Below are 23715 nucleotides of genomic sequence, written 5' to 3'. Positions count from 1 at the left end.
TTAAGTATGTTTTTGTTTGGTTTTGTTTCCCTGCATTTAAGCAGTGTTGCGTTGCACATAATGTTACAGTGGCTTACAATAATGTTAAAACCTTTTTTTTTTTTTTTTTTTACACTTGGGCCTACTACGCTACTGTATTTTAATGTTGTATTGATAGTGGTGCTGGGAGAGCTACAGTATATTTTATTTTTGAGGTGGTTAAACGGTGTAAAAAAAAAAAAAAAAAAGTTTACCGAGGACTGATTTACTGGCTTGGAAAAAGTGTCTATGAATGTTAAGAAATTGCTTCTCATAACAGAAAGGAATTAGCCGACTTGGCTGACAGAATGCTTGCCTTTCTACTTAAATGCAAGAGTGTGAATACTTTTGCAAACCCCTGACCTAATTAACCCCCCCCCCCCCCCCCCAAAAAAAAAAAAAAATCTCTCAGTAGTCACACCGTGAAGGATTTCTGTGTTGAAATTGCATTGGAATGAACGCTTGACTCTCAGCATCCCTCCAAGTGACGTCAGAGGGTTGTTGAGGTATTCATATGTGGGTGAGCTTCACCAGATTAGAAGAACCACTTCCAGATCCACAATGGAGGAGGAAGGTGCTGGACCTTTGTGCACTTTGGGCGTCCACTATTCCCTGGGATTCTTTTTAAGAGGAGCTCAGTCCAAGTGATAACTCCGGTGGACCACATGTTTGCAGCACAGTCGATGAGGAAGAGGAGGAGGAGGAGGAGGAGGCTGGTGATGATGAAGAAGAGGACGGATCCAATGGAGCGCCATGCAGAACCTTGAGCCCCCATGGAGACATGGCACAGCGGTTCCTGTCGTCCGCCTTCATGCTGACCGTCTCGCTGTCGTGCACCTACCTGTGCTACAGCATCATCTTCGGCCGCACCGCCGTCATCTCGGGCCGGCCGTACGAGGGGAGCCGATGCCCGCCGAGCCCCAACGCGGCCGGGAAGAAACTTCTCGGCCAGTCGGAGCAGTGTGCCCGGCTGCCGGGGGTCCGCGCCGCCGCAGCCCAGCCCGGCGGTGTCGGTCCTCCTCCTCCTCCTCCTTCTTCTGCGGCGCGCTGGGTAAAAAACTCGAGTTCGGCGCAAAGGTACGGACAAAAAAAACTCCCCGGCGCCTTAATAGTGGGAGTGAAGAAAGGAGGAACCAGGGCGGTGCTGGAGTTCATTCGCATCCATCCAGATGTGCGCGCGCTCGGAACCGAGCCACATTTTTTCGACCGCAACTACGACCGAGGACTGGACTGGTACAGGTGGGCAAAGGCTAACTTTTCACAGTTGAAACATTCATTTCATTTTCGTTTGCGTTCATTCTTGCTTGTGCGTACTTTTGCACCTTTCCGACAAGGTGCGAAAATATGCTGCTTTGGGGAAACCGGTGTAATTGGTTAAAGTACCACTCAAAGTGGACATTTCTATGCGAGAATGCAGACACATCTGACGTCCTATACCCGTGAATATGTAACGTCAGTGAACAGACATAGAATTAGAATTGAATGGAATATTTTGCGGCCACAGCGAAATGGTGTGCAAGTCCAAGACGAGCCTCAATGATGCAGTTCAAAATTGCAGTAGGGACGAGTTGATTAAAGTCATACATGGGAACGTTGCACTCAAGCCTGCTACTCAAAATTTGTATTTATGAACCTATAGTGAATTTGAAATGGCCATTAACTCGTTCACTGCCAGCCTTCGCAGTTAACATGAATATTTGACTTCTAAAGCCGTCAATAGCAGTGAATGTGTTCATGTGATATCTACGTTGATGTGCTGTGCAATCTCTCAAATCGAATACCAATGAAGTTGGACAATTTTAAAATGTGTCATTTTTGTCTGTTCTAGCAACAAGCGCTAATGCTGCGTTCATTAAAAATGGGCAATTGGAAATTTGGATAGACCCATAGCAAACGTGACATCGGTTTGTAATATAACGCTATGAACTGTGCCATTTCTAGTCAAACTCACGTGAAGTCTGATTGTGTGGAGTGTGTAACTTTGTTGTAGTCTACCCAGGGAAAATGCTGCATTGGGGAAAACTGGGAAATCAGAAAAGCACGGTGGAATGCCACTTCGGTGTTTTTTTTTCTTCCAATGAACAGAAAAGTGAAAACCAGTTTATGTTCCAGACCCAAAAGGTGGAAAGCCACGATATAGAGAGACCATATTAATATATGTAATTACTTTTAAAATATAGCCCTACCCCTCACACATGATTCGAAACTCTGCTAGCTTAATTCTAACATATGTATAACGCAAATTGTAATAGACCACCACTTTATTTTCTCTAGCGTGTGTGATATTAACTCAGTCCTCACTTCTTTCTTTTGAATTTTGGCTCAGTAACAGCATCTCTCAGCATTCAAAACAAGTTTTTTTTTTTTTTTTTTTTTTTTGCTACCGCACGTGACTAGTTAGCTCATCCGCCTCCCGGTTCAGAGGTTGCGAGTTCAAATATTCCATATTCTTCCATATTCCAAAAACATGAATGGTAGGTTGATTGAAGACTCTAAACTGTTTTTTTTTTTTTTTTTTTTTTTGTCTGCAAGTGTCCTGCCATTGGCTGGCCCCAGTTCAGGGGCCAGCCAATGGAAATCCCTCTCAGAAGGATTTTGACTGGCCGAGCATGTGTACAAGTCCAAACGAAGGACGTCGGACAAACACGTGTGCGCAGACTACAAACGACGGCGTTCAAACATTCTGGGCGTCATGTTTCATTATGTTTGATGCTCGGAAGCGTACGCGTCGGCCAGTCTTCTGGAAAATACGCCACAGTGCAACGTGAGCAAGTGAAGTGTTGAAGGCTGGAGTGATGATGTTTATGCAAAAAAAAAAAAAAAATGACAGCCATCGAGTCAAACTCAATCGTTGTTGGCCAAGTAACACTTTTGTGTTTTGACGGCGTCATCTTAACTCAAATCCACTTAAATTGACACTTTAATTTCAGACTCTCACAGCGTCTTTGTTTGATGAATGACTCCCATCATCAACTACCAAAAATGTCACCCATTGATTTTCTCTCTGCTGGAATTCCTTATATTTTCAAATTGAATTTCATTCCTGACCTCAGCATCAATTGCTCGAGAGTAGCTAATCGGAGTATCTCCAGTGGTGAGGGCGGTAAGATATGTATCTCTGCCAACAAAACATTCACCATACAGTACGTATGGAGATTGTCCTGGCGCCATGCAGTTGACTCCAGTTACGATCCAAGTCACTCCAATTACGATGTGGTTCGTTCCACTTACAGGACGATACTATTCACTCCAAATACGATACAATTCACTCCGATAATGATACGGTTCAATTATGATGCAATACAATGCACTTCAATTACAATACAATGCTCTCAATTCCCATACAATTCACTTCGATTACGGTGCGATTCACTCCCACTTAGGCAATGTGAGTCACACCAATTACAATGGAAAACTCACTCATTACATTATGATTCACTTCAATGACGACACAACTCACATCAAACATGATACGATTCACTGCAATTGTATGGTTCACTCCAATTATGATACAATTCACTTCAAGCATAATATGGTTCCCTCCAATTACGATATGATTCACTGCAATCATGATACAATTCACTCCACTTGGGATAAAATACGAGTTACTCCAATTACGATATGGTTCACTCCAATTATGGTCCGTTTCACTTCAATCTCGATACGATTCACATCAATGACCATACGATTAACTGCAATCCTGATATAGGGTTCACTCCTATTTCGATATGATACGATTCACTCCGATCATGATATGTTCGTGTCGTTTACGATGTGATATGATTCACTCCGATTACGATAAATTGCACTCAATTAAAACGATTCACTCTAATTGCGATCCAATTCACTCCAATCATTATATAGTTAAATTACGATGTGATACAAGTCACTCCATTGATGATATGGTTCACTCTGATTACGATTTACTACAATTCACTTCAGTGACAAGCTCAGATTCAATTCACTCACATTACAATCCAATTCACTCCGATCATGGTTCAACTGTAATGCGATAAGATTCGCTCCAATCATGATACGTTAACGCCAATTATGATGCGATATGATTCACTCCATTTATGATGCGATTGATTACAGTTAATATACAATTTCATCATGAGATGGCTCACTCCAATTACGGTAACAGTTCACCTCAATCACGATATGGTTCACTGCAAACATGACACAATTGACGCCACTTTCAATAAAATATTATTCACATTGATTACGATATGGTTCACTCCAAGTATGATACGATTTACTTCAATCACAATACAATTCACTCCAACCACGATATGGTTCACTCCAATTACGATGATTCACACCAATTAAGATTCAACACAATTCACTCTAATTACAGCCTGATTCACTTCGATAACAATAAAGTCCAATTCATTCAAATTAAATTACAATACAATTCACTCCAATGATATGATGTGATTCACTCCAATTACAATATGATAACCGATTTCACCTTTGTACATTCCTCTGGTTAATAATGCCGAATGGTGGTGTAATGTGCACTTTTCTTCACTTAAACGAGAACAATCTCACTTCCTGTCCTCGTCGAGTTTTTTTCTGACCCGTCCCCCGCTAGAGTTCCCTGCTTCCCCAAGCCAATTAACGCAGACCCGGTGAGTATTCAGGTTCATACAACTTTGAACTCTTTTTTCCCGAAGAAGTGCATCCGAATCCAGTGGAATCAATAGAGCTGAGAGAGAGAGAGATGCTCTTTGAAGTCTCCAAGTTGTAGTTTGATCTATGTTTGGGTGGAGGAGAACTGAATAACTGAATATTAAACAGAATGTAAAGAGTAAGTCACCTTTTTTCTTTAATTGAATGAATAAAACAGACATATGGATTTACATGGTGCCAGTCAAAACTCCTCTGTAAGCCGCGGTATTATTAGTCGTTCTCCAGTGAGGATAAAAAATATTCGCCTGTGAGTATTGTTATATTATCTTTCTACATGTGTTTCTCCACTGTTTGTGTTCAAATCTCTGTTCCTTAAAGGGATATTACACCGCGAGACTGATGCTATTTGTTAACCCGACTATAGCATTTTGTATTGTTTGCTTGCATTAAGGTAAATGGCCTTATCTAAAGCAAAGTTATGTAGTTGTTTTAAATATACAAAATGTACTTTTCTTAGGTTTAGGTTTCGTTTGACAGTAAACTTCAACTGAGAGTGGCAATAAACGGCGTGAAGCTTCTTTTTTGAAGAATATATATTATTATCTGCCAAAGTGCTGCTTGTTGTGAAGTGAGTTAAGTTGAAATTCACTTCACTGCCACCATACAGTGCTCCTACATCAAATGTTTGCTCGTAAGTCAAAGCAAAGACATCAGCTGAATGACAGCTCGAAAAACTTGTAATTTTGGTCACTTGTACCTCAAGGCACCCTGGTATTTATGTAATTTTCATCTGGTGTCTTTGTAATTTGTGTATAATATTTTGTCATGTACTTTAAACTGTTATTTATCATTATAATATTTTTCCCCAATTCTCTTTTTTCCAATACCTTTTTTTTTTTTTTTTTTTTGTATTTGCGTTACTAATACCTTATGTTTTATTTGTTCTAATAATTGTGAAGTTTTCATCTAATGTCTTTCGTCTACAATACTTAACAATATATTTTTTTTAAAAAGTATATATATTATAATATATATGTATATCAGTTATTCCACAGTCGCCGGATTGTGGTACGATCAGTATCATATCGTATTGTGAGTTTCTCATCGGTTCCCATCTCTAGTACTACCACAATAAATAGTCCATATATGCTTGAATGCGCTCCTACATATATATCACCCTGCAGCAGGCAGATAATGTGATCTCAGCAGTTAACAATGCTGAGATTGCGTTTTAACATACCCCCCCCCCCCCCCCCCCCCTTCTTCCTCGTTGGTAAACCGGCGTGTCCGCCAAGATCAAATCCTGCCTGAACTCTACCGCCTGTGTCCCTGCATCCTTTTGAAAATAGCCAACATCCATGGCAGGAGTGAAGCCAGGCAAGATGCATCTCTACCTATAAATACCCCTTGACTGCCACATTGCTGGAGGCTGTACAGTAAACTCATTCATGCTCGTGTACAGCTAAAGTTGTTGCTGCTGCTGCTACTTAAATTCAAGGTTTAAGGTGATCATAATTGAAATGATAATTATGGAAATTGGATCCTTCTTTGCTTGGTCGTGCCCCCCCCCCCCCCCCTGGAATATTTTGAAAATTCAACCTGCGAAAACGGTATAGATTAGCAACATGAAATTTGGTAGGAATGTCTATCATGAGTAGACCCACTAAAAAAGTCTCAAGGCCACATGCCAGAAAAGACAGGAAGTTTTCCCATTTTGGCTTAAAGCGGCCATTTTTGTTCAGTAGCGTAGCGGTGTGTTAATTTTTGAAAATCCAGCCCCCGGAGCCAGTTTCACTGAGATTTGGTAGGACTGTCAATCATGAAATGATTCCCTGAGAAGACCCGCGAAAATGTCTCAAGAAGCCATGCCAAAAAGACAAGGGAAGTCTGCCATTTTAGTTTGAAGTGGCCATTTTAGTTTTTTTTTTGGCCATTTTAACGGGTTCCTTCACAAACCAACTTGTCCAAGAGATTTTCTTCAGTTGCTAGAGGATTTGAACCATGTATACTAAACGTATGCGTGACACGAAATTGCAGCGAATTTGAATATTCATCATCGTTGTGCGGGCGGAGTATAGTGGCGAAATTTAATGACTCCTATGGTGATGCATAGGTTGGCGTTGTTCAGGTGGAAGCCTTTCAGCGCAACCTGGGACAAAAACAGGAAGAAGAAAGCTACCCAAATAAAAGCGGTAGCTGCTCAGTTGTCCGCATGATGATCATCTGTGCTTCTTATGCCTGTCCATTTGTAAACAAGTCATGTTCACAAGATGAATGTACTAACTATCACTGTCCCCAAATGTGTTTGTGTGAATTTTGCAAGCTTGACTTGGTAATTCCGTTAAGATTCCATGCGGAATGTGCCATTCGGCTGATTCGTTTTTCGTGCTGCCTGTTAATGTGACATCCCTTAAAATCGTTTCAATTCAAAGTCTTATTGCTCAAGTAGAGCAAATGTCAGTCATTTCCCTCCGCACTGCAAACCATGAATAATTGTTATTCCAAAGTAAGGGCCTGCGGTCAGAGAACGAGCATTTCAAGGTCAAGTGTGTCGTGCGGCTTTTTTTTATGTGTGTTGCTGAACTACTTTTTCTTTTAACTTGCATGTATCACTTCTTATCTGAGCTGAACCCTCCACAGTCGAAAAGTCTTGCATTTGATTCATGACCGGACGTCTTTAATGCTCTAATTTTAGAGTGATACTTTAATAATGGAGCAGCTCTTGACATTCTATCTGTCATATCGGGAAAAGAGGAAGATGCCTTTTTTGTCTTCTTCTTTTTTCTTTTTTTTTTACGAGGTGCAGCAACTGAGACTTTATGAGAATCACTCAAGTTGAGGACATTTTCCCTCCGCGTTCAACCTTAGCTTTATTCCGTTCACGGTGTGTCAGCCTTTCAGGGCATTTGAGGACAAATGGGGCATGGTTCCTCTCCCCCCCTAAGTTAGTTTCTTCAAGTGGGGAGAGAACTCCATTTGGACTGCCTGAGTGTTACATTGCTCCTCTGACACCTGTATTTTCCTGTACACTACATCAGTAGTCATGGCTGCATAACAAAAGAAAGGACTCAGGACAAAAAAAGAGCCAATGACATCCCTTTAAGATCTTGTCCTACATTTTACTGTTTAGTTGAGGATCTCGAGAGAACACGCAGCCTTGACTTTGGGGCTGCAGGGGTGCGTATTGTTTAATGGGCGTCATTATTATTACTTACAAAGACAAGTCGTTGTTGTCCAAAGAGACAAAAGCCATTCTTTCTATTTTGATTCAACACAAAAAAGAATTTTAAGAGCAATTTGCCCATGTATGTTGCATGAACAGCCTCATTTGGTTACTTTTTTTCCTAACCAAATTGTTACGCTTTCCAGTTAAACCAGCATTTATCAGTATTAGTGCTGAAAAAAACCTCCCTTTGTGTCTGGTCAATAAGGCTTCCCATATTTTGCAGCTGGGTCCTTCAAAGACAAACTTGCCCTTGAAGGGCCTATAAAGTAAACTCAGATGTATTTATTAATACATTTAAATGTTTGAAGATAAGACGAACTTGATTACCTTCGTCCACATCAGCAGTTATCCAGCGTAATTGTAATTGTGCGGTTAGCTAGTTAGCTATGCCCTCGCCTCAAAAGTACGTCTTCAGATCGTCCGGCGGCTCTTCCCAAATCCATCTGATCGGTTGCCTCTCTCATTTTGTAGCTCTCCTCGCTTCATTCGTTCAGCTGTGCTCTCCCTGCGAACATGAAGACAGATGACTCTACACGGCGCACTTTTAAGTTCAAGGCCCAATGAAGTGACAACCATACGTTCAGAGTTCGATTGTTGGCGAGGAGATGAGTCAAAGATGACCTTTTACTCTTTGTGCTGGACCTCCACTTCTGTTCACACAACATACGACGTATTGCTGTTTGAAATTCTTGGGCCACCATTGGATTTAATGTTTTAGCAATGCTTTTATAGCCATATGTAACTCAAACAGAAGTGGGCAAAATATAGGCCCTCTGTTCTTTAATCCGGCACCCTGGGCATTTTAGCAAGAGTGCCATTATATTTGTTGCATTAATTGAACTTCTTTTTTCTAAAATTGGTTGATTAAAATGTTTTAATTCATTTTGGATTGAATATTTTTATTGACACCTCGTTTGGATAGCAGGGAGCGCCAGATAGCAGGGAAGCTAATTATTAGTTAATTAATGTATTATAAATTTTAGTAAAATACATCATTTTACACATACCTTTAACATGTTTTTTTAAAATCACAATAATTAATTATTATCCATCCATCCATTTTCTGAGCCGCTTCTCCTCACTAGGGTCGCGGGCGTGCTGGAGCCTATCCCAGCTGTCATCGGGCAGGAGGCGGGGTACACCCTGAACTGGTTGCCAGCCAATCGCAGGGCACATAGGAACAAACAACCATTCGCACTCACAGTCATGCCTACGGGCAATTTTAGAGTCTCCAATTAATGCATGTTTTTGGGACGTGGGAGGAAACCGGGGTGCCCGGAGAAAACCCACGCAGGCACGGGGAGAACATGCAAACTCCACACAGGCGGGGCCGGGGATTGAACCCGGGTCCTCAGAACTGTGAGGCTGACGCTCTAACCAGTCGTCCACCGTGCCGCCTAATTAATTATTAATAAAAACTAAATCAAATAAATTACTGCAAGTGGCTAGTGACAAGCCAGGGTGTGCTTGCTCGCGCTCGCGCTCATTATAAATGACTCATTTTAAATGGGAAGGAATTATGTTGTTATTAAAATAAACAGTTTTACATCCAAATGTAAACTTTTTTTTTTTTTTTTAACCCTAACCCTAAGCTAAACTAAGTTTTTGCAAAAATACTTTGTATGTGCCCCCACTAGTCTATACACGGTATTCTGATTAATATTGCGTTCGTGTGATGAGAATTAAGCAGATTAATTACTCAATTTTCATCTAGCGCAGGGGGCCGCCATGTTGGGCAATATCGCCCTCTGCTGTCGACCGAAATTAAAGCCACAACTGCTCTCGCTGGCTTTGCAAACATCACATGACCAAACTCGGTAAACAGGTCACAGATTCCCCGTAATGCTGCGATAACTAGCACAACTATGAGTTGATGACATGATACTTTGAACCCAAACTTGATGAAACTATCATGTCGTCAACCCGTAGTTATGCTAGTTTTGGCAGCATACATGGGGAGTGTTGCGGGAAGAAGCCTCATCAACAATCCTCAACTCACCTCTTATAGCCGCAAAAGAGGCCTCGTTCTATGTGTCCCAATACGTTTGTCCACATAGCGTATACTAATTAGGCAGACGACCACAGTCGCCATGTTGTTGTAGTATAAGTCCCTTGTTAGCCCAGTGGAGATGCACACTGCGGCGGTATCGCAGCGTAATAGGGAGTCTTTGCTACTTTGAATTAAAAGACATGGGTGTCGTCTTCCTCCATAACGATGCAACTGCGTCCCGGAGGGAAGCGGGCGCGAACCCTGAGACCTCGCGCTTCCCTGGCGCGTCGAAGCAGCTAGATAAATCGTGGCGCAACAGCCGCCGGGCGCTCTCGGAGGTCGCTTCGGTAGTGAGCGCTCATTAAGTGAGGGAGCAGCGAGCGCCATGAGTTCCGCTCTTGACCCAAAGTACCTGTGGAGGAGCTTTCGAGAAGGGCGCCTGTTGTTGTTTGCTCCTTCTCCCTGAGCGTTTCACATCAGTACATATCACGAATAGTTAATAATTAAAATAGTACCATCCCCAACATTCTTTTCATTTCGGAGCATTCATCTTGGCTGCACTGCTTTCAGTACATGCTCTTTCTGTATGTGGTAGTTAGATTATTATAATTTCAGATTTCAACCTCTTTGTGTTGCCGTGCCAATCTAATCTGCCCAGGGCCTTCAGAATCGGTAGCGCTGGCCGATGTAACTGAAACAATATTGGCAATGGGACTGTTTGTTAAATAAATCAGATTTCAAATTCAAATCAAAACAACGTCAGCATTTTCAAGTTCGACTACCCAAATTCTTTTGTTACGATATGTACACTTTTATGCATTTAATAATCAGCATCTTTGTTGACTCTTTTTTATGTAAAGGTCCCATGTCACACCTTTTTTAAAAAAAAAATTTTTTAATCATCTTTGATGTCCTTTTATCAGGTTTAAAAGATCATTTATGTTGGAAATGCCCAGGATGCCCTTTTTCAAGCTATTCTAGTTGATCTTAAACACTTGGAAGCTGAGACTGATGGATTTCTCATTAATATTCAAACTATAAGTCAGCTTTGCTCTGATTGGATCACTTTTCTCCTGAATTTGAATAGGGATTATGACCACCACAGCAGCGTTCACACCGAACGTCTACTCACGTTCATTTGTACTTCACGTACCGGAGAAGAGGAGGGGCTTCTTCTCTGTAACTTCAAATGGAACACTGGACTAAATGTAGATTATAATATTGAACATTAAAGCGGCTCAGAAAATGGATGGATGGATATTGAAGATTATTTTGGAGGACAGAACATGTCAGATTGTTATTTTTCTAAATAAGAAGTCTCAAGGTCAAAGGGATCATTAGTGCACGAAAGTGTGGATTCACAGTCACGAGACCCAACATTAGGTACACCTGCTCACTCCAATACAACCAAGAATTGAACTAATGTAGTTAAGGTAATTAGATCGTGCACCCAATGAGGTGTCCAGTATCGCGAAGGTAAGCATGCAGTCTTTTTCTAATAGATTGTCCAATGCTCATTAAATGCAATGCACATAGTAACTAGATAATGTAGAATTAACTATTAACAACCTCCCCCTTCTAGAGGCGCACTCATTGTAAACTAATGAATATTAAAAATGCTGGCAGTATAATTGTGTATCTCATTAAGTATTTACCACTAATTAAAGTTGTCACGCAGGTGAGTACACAGCGCGCAATTACCGCACTATTCAAGCGAGCAGCAGCACAGTTTCTGTGTTAAAAGCATCGAACGCACTGTCCTCGCCTCACTCGAGTTCATTTTCCCAGAGTCATTAAAATGTCACTGCCAAGCCTCCTAATGCATCTTGACTTAAACTTTAATTCACCGCCAACTCTGTGTGTGTAATAATAAGATAAAGATTTAAGGCTTTTACAAAATATACCATATGTGATTGTTCTTCTTAGTATCTGTGCATTTTTTATCAGCTTTGCGTTTTTGTACCTTTGTACGTGCACAAATCTTGGATGCAGGTTCGTTAGTTCGTAAGGCAGTTGGTTTGGCTGTAGGTCAGTCAGTCGGTTTGTAGATCAATGACGCATCGTTTAACGGAGGAGAAGCCATTACATTTTGATGCAGATCTGGTTGGACATTTTTGCTGTAAAAAATAAGGTAAACAAAATTTGGGGAGCAGCCTGATTGCGTATTCCAGACATGAATTGTGTGAAATAATTATTTTTGCGTCGTTTAGTTCATTTGTCAGTCAGGGGGTCGATCGATTTGTCAGTCGGTCTGTCTTTCAGGCAACCAGTTACAGTGGTTTGTCAGTTAGTCAGTTGGTAAGGCCGTTAGTTGGTTGAGCAGTCAGCGCATCGGTCAATAAACCGGCTGCTCATTCGGTCAGTCAGTTGGTCCGACTGTAAGTCAATCAGTCAGTTAGTTGGTAGGTATGCTTTTTTATCAGCTGCTTAGCGGATTGTTCGGTTGCTCGATCGGTCTCTGGGTCGGTTAGGTAATTTGTAAGTCAGTCGGTCAATTGGCAGGCTGGTGGGTTGGTCTGTCTGTCTGTCTTGCTGATCGATGGTGCATGGATATAATCAATTTTGATACAGATTGTAAGTTGGTTAGTTAGCCAGTCAGCCAATCGGTTGGCTGGTGTGTCAGTTAGTCTGTTGGGCAGTTGGTTGGTCAGTTAGTTTGTAGATCAAAGGTACAATGATTGGGGAAGGGCCTGTTAAATTTTGATGCAGATTGTAAATTAATTGGTTAGTTAGTCTGTCAGTCAGTCGGTTAGATGGTTGCTTGGTCGGTCAGTTGGTTAGTCTTTTAGTTTGTAGATCAGGTTCATGGATCAGGGAAGGACCCATTCAATTTGACTGCAGATCTGGTTGTCCCTTTTTGCTGTTACAGTCCGCAAGTATTGCGACCGAGTCGGAGAGTGACCCAACGGATACAACAAAGGGAGCTGTGATGAGCTTGCTGTGTGTGACAGTTTGAACCCAGTTTTTCTTTCGTCTCATTACTGCTGCCTACAGGATTTGGATTCAAAGGTATCACCAGGATAATACCGATCATTAATTTCTTCAATTTGAATACAGCTCTTGAAATGGACCTCATTAGTCCTGTGTTCATAGTATCGAGGAAAGGAATGCAGACAGTTCAGTAGAATAAGCTAGTGTGTGTTTCTAAGTAACCTGTCAGTGTTGTACTATTTCAAGAACACCATCTGTGGCATTGTCAGCCCACTTGTGTGTGCTTTGACAGCTTGCAGAAGACACCTTCCATGCCACAGTTGCAATCGTCACCACAAATGTACGCACACCTGTGAAAAGTGTTCGAGAGTTTCCGTCTGCTCGGAAAAAAGGTGCCATTCTCATGAAAGATTAATTGTTTGATCTCCGGGCCCTGAAGCTCCAGGGCCCCCGACGACACGGGATGAATAAAGCGAAACGGATCGATAGCGGTGAGACTTTAGAGGTAACCTATGGCTGGAGTTTGAAAGGTTAGCTTTTAATCGAAGCCTGCCCACACTCATAATGAACAAATGTCGTCTTTAATCATCCACACACTGAAGCGCAGTTCCTGTAGAAATGGCAAGACAATGCAATGACACTTTGTGGTGTGGAAAGTAGAGTTATTACTTTTATGTTTATTACCTGTTGTCGTCAACAGTTGTCACTTTAACTTTAACCTTCAGTACAGTATTTGTAGTCATAGTAGCCACAGGGCCTACTATAACTATTACTTCTATAAACAACTTGTTGTGTTCTGTGTTTTTCCCATCAAGGGGTCTCATGCCAAGAACACTGGACAGTCAGATTACGTTGGAGAAGACCCCCAGCTACTTTGTGACCAGGGAGGCACCCCGCCGCATCTGCAGCATGTCCCAGCAGACCAAGCTGATCGTGGTGGTACGCAACCCTGTCACCCGGGCCATCTCGGACTACACGCAGACTCTGTCTAAGAAGCCCGACATCCCCACTTTTGAGGATCTGGCCTTCAAGAACAGGAGCCTGGGCGTCGTGGACACCTCGTGGAATGCCATCCGCATTGGAATGTACATCCTGCACCTGGAGAACTGGCTGCGCTACTTCCGCCTCTCGCAGATGCACTTTGTAAGCGGCGAGCGGCTCATTACGGACCCGGCGGGCGAGATGGGCCGCATTCAGGACTTTCTGGGACTCAAGCGGATCATCTCGGACAAGCACTTCTACTTCAACAGGACCAAGGGCTTCCCGTGTCTGAAGAAGCCAGAGAGCAGCGGGCAGCCTCGCTGCTTGGGGAAATCCAAGGGCAGGACTCACGTGCAAATACAGCGGGAGGTCATCGAGCAACTGCAGGAGTTTTATAGACCCTTCAACGTCAAGTTCTTCGAAACGGTCGGACAGGACTTCAAATGGGATTGAAGAGGAATTTCTACTTGGCCAAGTACCAATTCTTTGCCTTGAAACTCCTGAAAACTTTATAGAAGCTGCTTGACAAAACAAGTTCTCCCAAAGACCTGATGATCAATCAAACCAAGAATTGAATGTGTCGCAGGAAGTTCTCCGTGCTCAAATATAAATCATTTGCCCTACAACCCCGAAATCTTTATGGAAGTTGCTTGACAAAATGAGCTTATCCTGATGGTATTTACAGAAACTTACGGACCGGGGATCGAATGTGTCAGGAAGATTTTGAAGAAGTGAATATGATTTCATCCTAAAACCAGATGAAATGTACAGGAATAGTAACGGACCACGCTGTGGGAATGAATGTGTCACACATAAACTGGAAGTTGTAAGCGTTTAAATACAAACATTAAGCCCTGAAATATTTATGTAAGAAGCTTGGCAAGATAAAGATGATCTCATCCCAAAAACAGATGGTATGTACAGGAACAGGAACAAACATTAAAGCCGTGAAACATTTAGGAAGACGTTGACAAATAAAATTAAAAGCTCATCGAAAAACCGACGGTATTTGCAGGAACAGTAACAAGCTATGCTACGGGATTGAATGTGTCACCCAAAAACAGGAAGTTTGCGCTCAAATAAAATGATTTGCCCTACAAACCATGAACTCTCTATGAAAGCTGCTTGACAAAAGGTTCTGGTACAAAAACTAGATGGTATGTACAGGAACAGTAACAAACCGTCCCGTGGGATTTAATGTGTCAGCCACAAACAGGAAGTTGTATGCGTTCATACATATAAATATTTAGCCCTGCAAGCCCTTAAATCTTTCAGGAGGATGTTGACAAAATCTGATCTCAACCAGACATGTTTACCGAGGTAGTTACGAACAATGTCGTGGGAATGAATGCATCTCACACAAACGGGAAGTTCTATGCACTCCAAATAAATATTTTGCTCTTAAATCTCTGCAAACGTTAAGGAAGACATTTGTTGACAAAGATCTCATCTAACAAACCAAGCAGCGGGATTGAATGTGTCACAAGCGAACAGGAAGTTGGATGTGTTCAGATACCAAAACTTTGCTCTAAAACTCCTGAAATCTTTTTGGAAGCTGCTTGGAGAAAAAAAAAATAATAATCCAGAAATTAGGCCATATTAACAGGAACAGTAACGAACCATGCTGTGTGTTTTTGTTGTTTTTTTGTTTGTTTTTTTTTTGGTGCCATGTCTTCACCAAATGCTTCAGTTTGGTGAAGGTGTATGGGGTACCAAAATAACTGATCCACATCGTCCCACCAAACAAAATGGTAGGGCACATCAAGGGCGGAGCTACACACACCGCAGTCCCTTGATTGGTCGACAGAGAATGGTCACTTCTGTCTGACAATGGTCAGTGAGTCGAACCGAACTGGAACCCTTTGTAGAAATGTGGCTAAAGATGCCATTTAGTTCCAAAAAATATACAATTCAAATAAATTACAGCTGTCTTATGCTTCTAAATTAGCAGAAGAGCTGCATTAATTCTTCAAGGCCTCTGTTTGGTAGCGCCTCACATCCATGCGAATGGCGCCACTTTAATATTCATTCGCTCTGATCGCTTTCCGACGCGCTCGGAATACATCGCTAGTTTTCCTATTGGTGAGTTCCCCACATGGACTTTCAAAAACAACTGTCGGTTATTAGATTTGTCTCAGTGACAAAATTAAAAGCCACACAAACAAATGTTTGCTGTTTACCGGACCGCAGTTCTTTGTATTCCTACCTGATGCTCCAACGATTGCCTCAATAGCCGACCGTGTGCTTGTACTGCACGGACCGTCCGCCGATATCAACTGATTTTGAATATCTGACACAAGGTGGGTGAGGTGGGTTAGTTGAAGTTAAAATCAATACATGTTCACTGCGCTGTCTGCCTGATCTTCACACTCTGGGATAATTGGCTACTGTAAAAACAAACCGAGAGCACTATTGATTTGATATTTCCCAAACGATAGCTTGCTGTATGTCAAAGTTGAAACAATATGTGCGTTTTATGGGCAAAAGCTTTTTGACTTCAACTTTTTGACTTTTTGACTTCAGCTTTTTGACTTCAACTTTCAAAAACTCCTATGCTAAAGCAAGAAGCCTACTTATTTTCAGACTTATCTTCAGACTCCCAGGGTTCAGAATGCTACTGAATTTTAAGTCTGACTGAAGACCAGCAAGGTAGTCATTGTCGAAGTTTAAACAATACCTGCCTTTTTTTTTTTTATATACGTGTTTTATAGGAGAACGCTTTTTGATTGATCAACTTTCATGAGCTCCTACGCCTAAACAAGAATCCTACTGATTTTCAGATTGAACTTCAGACACCCATGGTTCAGAACCCTATTCATTTCTTACATCTGACAAAAGGTGGAAAAGGTAGTCAAAATCGATTTATGTTCTCTGGACTTTTCCACTGATTTTCAGACTGTTTGGGGTCATTGTCAAATCAAGAAAACATATTTTTTTTCTCCCCAGACTCTGGTTTATTGTCCAATGTCAAAGAAAGAACACTACTGATTTTGACCATCTGACACAAGATGAGCTGGGTGCATTTTATCGTATTACCACTAAACACAAAATGATAGCCTTAAACTCATATTCTGACTGCTTTTTGTGATTTTTCTACTTTGAAATGTTTGATTGACAGGTCAATCACGTCGGGTGTGTGCGTCTCGCCGAGCCGTCAGCGGCAGACGCGTCGTGTTTTGCAACTTTATCTCGCGCCGATTAATTACTTTTTTTCCCCTCCTCCCTCCCCGCCAAACCGAGAAAGCTGGAGGCTTTATGACATGACATTCACAAAGTTGGGGTGATGCGAAACTTTCCGTTTGACAAGTGATAAAAACCTGCACGGCGCAACAATTTGGGGGAAATCTTCATACGTCCTATCTAGTGTTCGTTTGCCTACTAATCCAGGCCTCAGATTGTCAAAATAGACGTACAGTATATTCAAAGTGAGAGCAGAGTACTGATAATGAATGCAGAGCTTCTGGGATGGACGCTATAAAGGAAAAAGCAATCAGTGAGATGATATTCCAACTTGTCATGGCGTCCGCTCAGTCTTTTTATTATTATTATTATTATTCTTATTATTCTCCTCCAACTTCCAGAGAAAATGGGTTCAGTTCGGCCTGTGTCACCGTTCTTCGTCTGTCAGCGTCAACCTCGGAGTATATACATATTCATGTTTCACAACTTCCTCTTGGAATTATTGGCACTCGGAATCCACAAAGTGAGGTACAAACTAATGAGACCCAATGCAGGCAATGTATTAGCATTGTGGTTCCAGTTTTTCGCACCTTTGGTAGCTGGGGTACCAAATTTAGTAGTGGTAGGGACGGACACCTTACAACTTTTTGTATTATTATTAGATGGCTCCCTGAATTTTATTTTTTTTTAAACATGGAAACATCACTGATGACAATATATAGTATATACTGTAGATTGTGCTGAGAGAGCCTAATTCCTGATGCCTGTTGTCTTCTTGCTGAATTAGAGCAAACTCACCTCCTGTTTGAACTTGCTACATTTCCGACGACTTGGCACACTTCAAACGACAGCAAAAAAAAAAAAAAAAGCCAAAGAAGAAAAGACAGCAAGAGAGAAAAGTCTTGTGTGTTCTGTCACGCGCTCGGCGGAGACGACTCGACAGCAACAAAAGGATGCGAGCGAAACGCATGACAAGTTGTGCAGCCGTTGCTTGAAATGTAAGCGGATTATTAATGTCTGCTGACATCGCTGGGACTTCAAGTGAACGCCAGCAGTGTCAAAGATGATTACAATAAAGCATTCGATCATCACATTTTAGACACTGCTGTTTTGGCGACGGAGCAACACAAGAATCCCAACGTGGACCTCAATCATTGCCGAATCACTAATACTGTGTGCAATCGTGTGCATCCCATACGTGACAACCCAAAACTCACTCAGTAGCGCCCCCTGGAAAGTTGGAAAAATATGAGCCCCTGTCACCAGTTTCACCGGTCAACACGAAATTGGATGGACATGTCTATCATAATTCCACGGCTAATGTTTTGTCAAACGGCTACTAGGGAATTCCTAATCCAAATAAGTCCCAATCGGACGCACATATTATAGTCAAATGGACGAGCTTTTTTGTCTACGACATTTGACGTGGAAAGCACGACGGCAAAGTTTGGTTGTTTTGACTCATTGTCTCAATGGCTGAATTCTGGTGAACATTTTTTAGAAGCAAGAGATCCAACGCCCTAAAATTCACCGAGTAGAACCCCCCCCCCCCCCTTAGAAAGTTTGAAAAAAATGAGCCCCTGACACTAGCATCAACGGTCGACATGAAGTTGGGTCAACCCATGCCTTGACTTGAACAGGAAGTCGGCCATTTTGTTCTTAAGCAGATATTTTGGGCCAATTCCAGAGCTTGTACTTTAAATTGCCCACTTTTTGATATTAATTGCCTTTTAGGTGGCGTCTCAATGTGCCAGAAAATTTACCAATTTCTGCATACACGTGTATTCAGGAGAAAATGTATGGATTTTAAGGGTTCTGTACACAAAACTGGAAATTTTGTGGGGGGGGGACCCAACCTTTGTTTTACCAGTCGACACAAAATTTGGTGGGCATGTTTATCGTAATGGGACGCACGGAAAAGCTATCACAACCCATGCATAAAATTGAAGAGGAACTTGGCCATTTTGGTTTGAAGCAGCCATTTTGGGGCAAATCCCAGTGTTATGCCTCAAATTCACCAATTTTTGCAAGCACCTGATGCAAACAAATGTTTGTATTTTAGGGGTCCCAAACAAGACATCATAAAGGTCATTCAGTCAACCCCCCGGTAGTTTACAAGACAGATGGACGAGGAAAAAATTGTGAATATTTTTTTGCCAATGATTTTTAACGTGGGCTCAGCTTGGTGTCTGCCCAAGGTTGATCATTTGGAGGATTCACCGTGTAAAGGGCGAGTGCGAGGGTCCGATAATTGCTGCTCTCAACTTTCATTTACAGTTGATTTCAATCAGCACTCCAGTTTTGTGCTGTGAAAGGGACGAGTGTGAACTCGTTGCCACTCATCGGGATGGAAGAAAATCATTGATTAGGCCAAGCCAACAAAGCGCCTCTTACATCTCGTCACTGTGGAGTGTTCTGATGCTTTTATTTTCATGGCTAAAGGTGCTCCAAAGAAAGAGAGGACAATCGAGTTGTGACCTTGTGGCCTTGAGCTTTCTGTCCGTCATGTGTCATCAAAGGGTGAGTGGTTGCTTTTTTTTTTATAGTTTTGACTTCTTCTCACGCTTGTATCGTAGCTAAGAACAAGCAATGATGATTCGCCTTCTCAAAGTCTCCCTTATAACGTCCCGTCCATCACCCACCATCAAAGGGTGAGTAATTTTATTTTTAAATGTAACTAATCTTTATTACATATTTTTAACCTCTTTTTACACTCGTATAACAGCTAAGAACATGCAAAGTGGACTCGCCTTCTGAAAGCCTCGCTCTCCCTCTCCGCTTGCTTAAATGCTCCCTGTCCATTACCCTCCAACAAAGGGTGAGTAATTTTACTTTTTTTTTTTTTTGTAAGTTTTATTTATCGGTATTGCTGTTTTCACCTCTTTTTACACTATGACTGAAAAGTTGACTCACTCTTCACTTAACACGACCTATCATCATTAATGAGTGAGTAATTTTACTTTATTTCAGTTTCGTTTTAAGCGTGATTGCACGCTATTTTTTTTTACACTACAGTGAAACCCCGCATATTTTCAGTTCAGCATACACAAATTCGCCGATTCACAAATTTTGCGGGGGAACCTGTCCTCCGTTATTTGCTGAAAATGGGACTGGGTCATTGTTTTTGTGGTCTGGCCAATGCCATGGCTTATATAGAAATAGTGTGGTGGGCCAACACTGTACACAAAAATTACACTAAATATACATAGAACACAGAGTTGGTAAATGGTTTTGAAATAGAAGTTCTGGTCCAGGTAGCTATTGCCTATGGGAAAATTGTTCTGGAATACAAACATATCAGACATCCTAATGCTCCTTTGGAATTTTGCATACAGGAGTTTGAATATTGACAATAATGTTAATGTGGTAGGGGGAAAAAAAGAATCTCCAGCAGACCTTAACAAGTGCTATCAAGAAACATTAAAGCCCATCCAGACGTTGATAGAAAAAAAAATCAGTTTCTCTTCCCTCCAGCTAAGAAGACATTAAAGAAAATAAAGGTGCGCAATCGGGGTGAGAGGAGATGACTCATGGGGCCACGGCGGCTCTTGTTAAATGTTCTGAAAACTCAACAGTGGCCTTTCAAAATCCCCTCCGCCCAAACTCTTGTCATGCGTTCTTGCGCCGTGCTGCATCTGCGGTCAACACTCCTGAGACGAAACGATACGTGAGAACGGCAGCCCCGCGTGGTTTTATCACGAGAAAGGTTCACGTAGATCCTCGCACGGAGGACCCGAACGGCATCCGAAAGAAGCGTTGACTCTTTGGAGGCTGCACTTGGACACAGGACTTTTCTTTGACTCTCGGTGTTGTATTTGACGTTCATTCGGTGACCTTATGAGGAAACAAACGCAAAATAAGGTATGTGAACGTGTCGGACTTTGAAGCGAGATTGTTGTACGAAGTCGGTGCAAAAACTGATAGGAGTGATCTCAAGAGATGGTTTTGAAGCTATGTGTGTTGGAATATTCAAGCGAGTACACCAAATATTCATATGGGATGTCAAATAAGAATATTTTCGGGGAAAAGTTGGAGTGTTTGATTCCCACTCTTGCATTCAGACTTCATAGGGAGATTGTGATGTGAAATTCATGTTAGTTGATTGATTGGTAGCTTGCTTAGTAACGCAAACTAGGCTAAAACAATTCCCATGAAACATCAGGACAAATTGACAAAAACATTTCCCCCATAACATCCTGTGCCAGAAAGAGTAAGAATATTTAAATGTTAGGTTTTGAAAATGAGCATTGTGTCACGTTATTTACCACACACGGGAGATTTTGTAGCGAGACATCCCGAAGAGCAAAGGCTAGTAAACAGTAAATCTCCCTACTGTCATTGCGGCTAATGAGCTGTGTTACGGTTCAACTCTCACTTTGCCCGCACAAGCCACTCACGATAATGAGCGATAATTACCCCAACGGCACATACATAATTGAGATTGTGATATATATATATATATATAGATATACCTTTTTTTTTTTTTTATGTGCATGCAAAATGCACTTTAATTGGTTTCAGTGAGTCGTTTTGTACTTAATGTTACATGCGCCTCGAGAGAAGCGGCCCTGGCGGTCATTTACATTACAATTTTAACCGCCTGCTTCTATTGACTGCACTGCTTCTCAAATGATTATCATATTATAAAATGCTCTCAAATGTCAGTCTTTCACATTTGATTACAGTTTCAAATCCACCACTTGGACAGTTTTTTTTTAGGTCACACCTGAATCGTCTCAAGAGCTGTACAGTGTTGAAAAAAACATCTTCCTTTATGGTGAGAAATAATAATGTATTATTTGTGCATACATATTTATAATATTTCAGTTACCTTCTCAGAGTGCCAACATTTGAAATAATCAGCTGGCAGTATGATGCAGTGCAACACAATGCAAACGCAACCACAAAACAAATGGGTATTAAATCAAAACGTTGACCCTCAACATAACAGCATCGAACAACCCCACCTGGTTACCAACGTCGTCCGCTCCAAATTGGCTTTATTCCCCAGCATTGATATTACAAGCACACGTCAGGCAAGTTGTTTGAAACGCTTCTAAGCGCAGCCCAAAGCCGGAATGTTCTTTGAACGCCGCAGATCAACGCGTCTCCAGAGATGGAGAACGACGGCTCGCTTTTTGAGCCGCTGCTGATAGCTGTTCCTTTTCAAACCCTGCTGATTCTCTCAAACGTGGCGTGACTGCCACAATGCACGAACACGAAGCCGATCCGGTGGATTTTCAGGACACTGATAGAAAAGGCTTTAACAGTCTTAGTGGCGGTTTACCAAGCCTATGGTCGATTTAGGTCTTTGTACCAATGATTCTTCCACACATCTCAAAGGCATTAGGTGTATTAGATCGGAAATCAGACTGTCAGGAGCCAAATTGTTGCGTTTATACATTTGTGTGTGATGTAGCTCTGACCTTGGGAAGTTAACTTTTGGGTGTTTCATGTTTGATGGCGAGTCGTCAACGTTCACTGCTGTGTGCCGTCCGCACGCAACAAACGACGCAAAGGCAAATTAATACAGAGGAGAGACTTAAGATTATTTTAAATAAATGTCAAAAAGCTTGAAGATGTTTGAAAAGTTTTACAGTTGACTTAAACTTAGCTTTAAACATTGCTGTGATGGTCTAATACTGCCATGAAAGTGCCGTAGACGAAGGTGCTCCAGATATGCACGTCGGTGAGCAGGATCTAGCCTTCACATCTGTGACAACAGCGGCAAAACCCGGAAATACGGGTACCACACGCTGTTTGGTGATTGTGCCAGTAAACAACAGCGGCCCTGACGAAAGTGAACTTGCTGTTCAAAATACATTCACAGACGCCAGAATGAGCGCGTTCTCAGTAACATTAATCAGGCAGAAATACACTACAGTCAGTTCACGAGTTCATGAATTTTTGTTCGTTGCACTCGTTCAAGTCCAACACTGCATCATATAAATGTCCACCAAACTTCATGTTGCTAAGTAAAACTTCAGGGGCTGAAGCTACCGAGACAAAATGGCACCTGCAAACCAAAATGGCCGGCCACTTGAGAATTTTTCGGGTTGCGTCGTGATAGACGTGCCTACCAAATTGCACATAGCTAACAGGAAAGTGTCGGGCAAATTTGTTTTTGGAGAACTGTTTGAAATGACCAAAATAATTATAAAAGGGTTGCTTAAAACCAAAATGGACGACTTCCTGTCTTTTCTGACATTGGTTCTTGAGACCTTTTTGAGGGTCTACTCATGATAGTTAGTTAGATAGATAGATAGATAGATAGATAGATAGATAGATAGATAGATAGATAGATAGATAGATAGATAGATAGATAGATAGATAGATAGATAGATAGATAGATAGATAGATAGATAGATGGATAGATAGATAGATGGTTAGCAAATTGCTTGTAGCTAAGTCATACTGGCTTCAGGATGGTTTCAGCGTTGTGCGTAATGAAGTGATCTTTCTTTAAAAAGCAGGCCTACTTTGCACTTTCACTGCTTTTTTTCATCAAAAGTTTTCTGTCTAATTATGAAGACATGAGCGCTTGGTAGAGAGGAGCCGACATGTCTGAGCGGATCATCATCGTCGTATCTTAGAATTTATTACAAAGCATGAAGCAGCTTTTTTGATGTTCACAATAGCCTGCAGAGGGACATTGTCATTTTTTATTCTTTTTTTTTTATTGTTTTTTTTGTTTTTTTTTTTTACTGATGATAAGCTGTGCGTGATTGACTGTCCGCTAATCGCTGTCGCTGTCTGT

At 41.6% G+C, this 23715-nt stretch overlaps 1 protein-coding gene across 1 annotated transcript; it reads left to right on the top strand.

The window, feature by feature from the left end:
- Positions 1–799: 799 nt before the first annotated feature.
- On the top strand, positions 800–14231 carry hs3st2 (heparan sulfate (glucosamine) 3-O-sulfotransferase 2). Its single transcript, XM_061700786.1, has 2 exons — positions 800–1257; positions 13613–14231. Exons 1-2 carry the CDS (start codon positions 800–802, stop codon positions 14229–14231), a joined length of 1077 nt encoding a protein of 358 aa, XP_061556770.1.
- Positions 14232–23715: the final 9484 nt, after the last annotated feature.

Source organism: Phycodurus eques, chromosome 16, assembly GCF_024500275.1.
Source record: "Phycodurus eques isolate BA_2022a chromosome 16, UOR_Pequ_1.1, whole genome shotgun sequence".
Lineage (NCBI taxonomy): Eukaryota > Metazoa > Chordata > Actinopteri > Syngnathiformes > Syngnathidae > Phycodurus > Phycodurus eques.
The sequence above is the reverse complement of the archived record's forward strand: the minus strand, read 5'-3'. Positions and strand labels throughout refer to the sequence as shown.

Excerpts from the sequence above, each read along its gene's own strand:
- hs3st2 (XM_061700786.1), top strand. The coding sequence starts at position 800 with ATGGCACAGCGGTTCCTGTCGTCCGCCTTCATGCTGACCGTCTCGCTG. Across the intron at positions 1,258-13,612 it reads CGAGGACTGGACTGGTACAG|GGGTCTCATGCCAAGAACAC; the intron begins GTGGGCAAAGGC and ends TTTCCCATCAAG.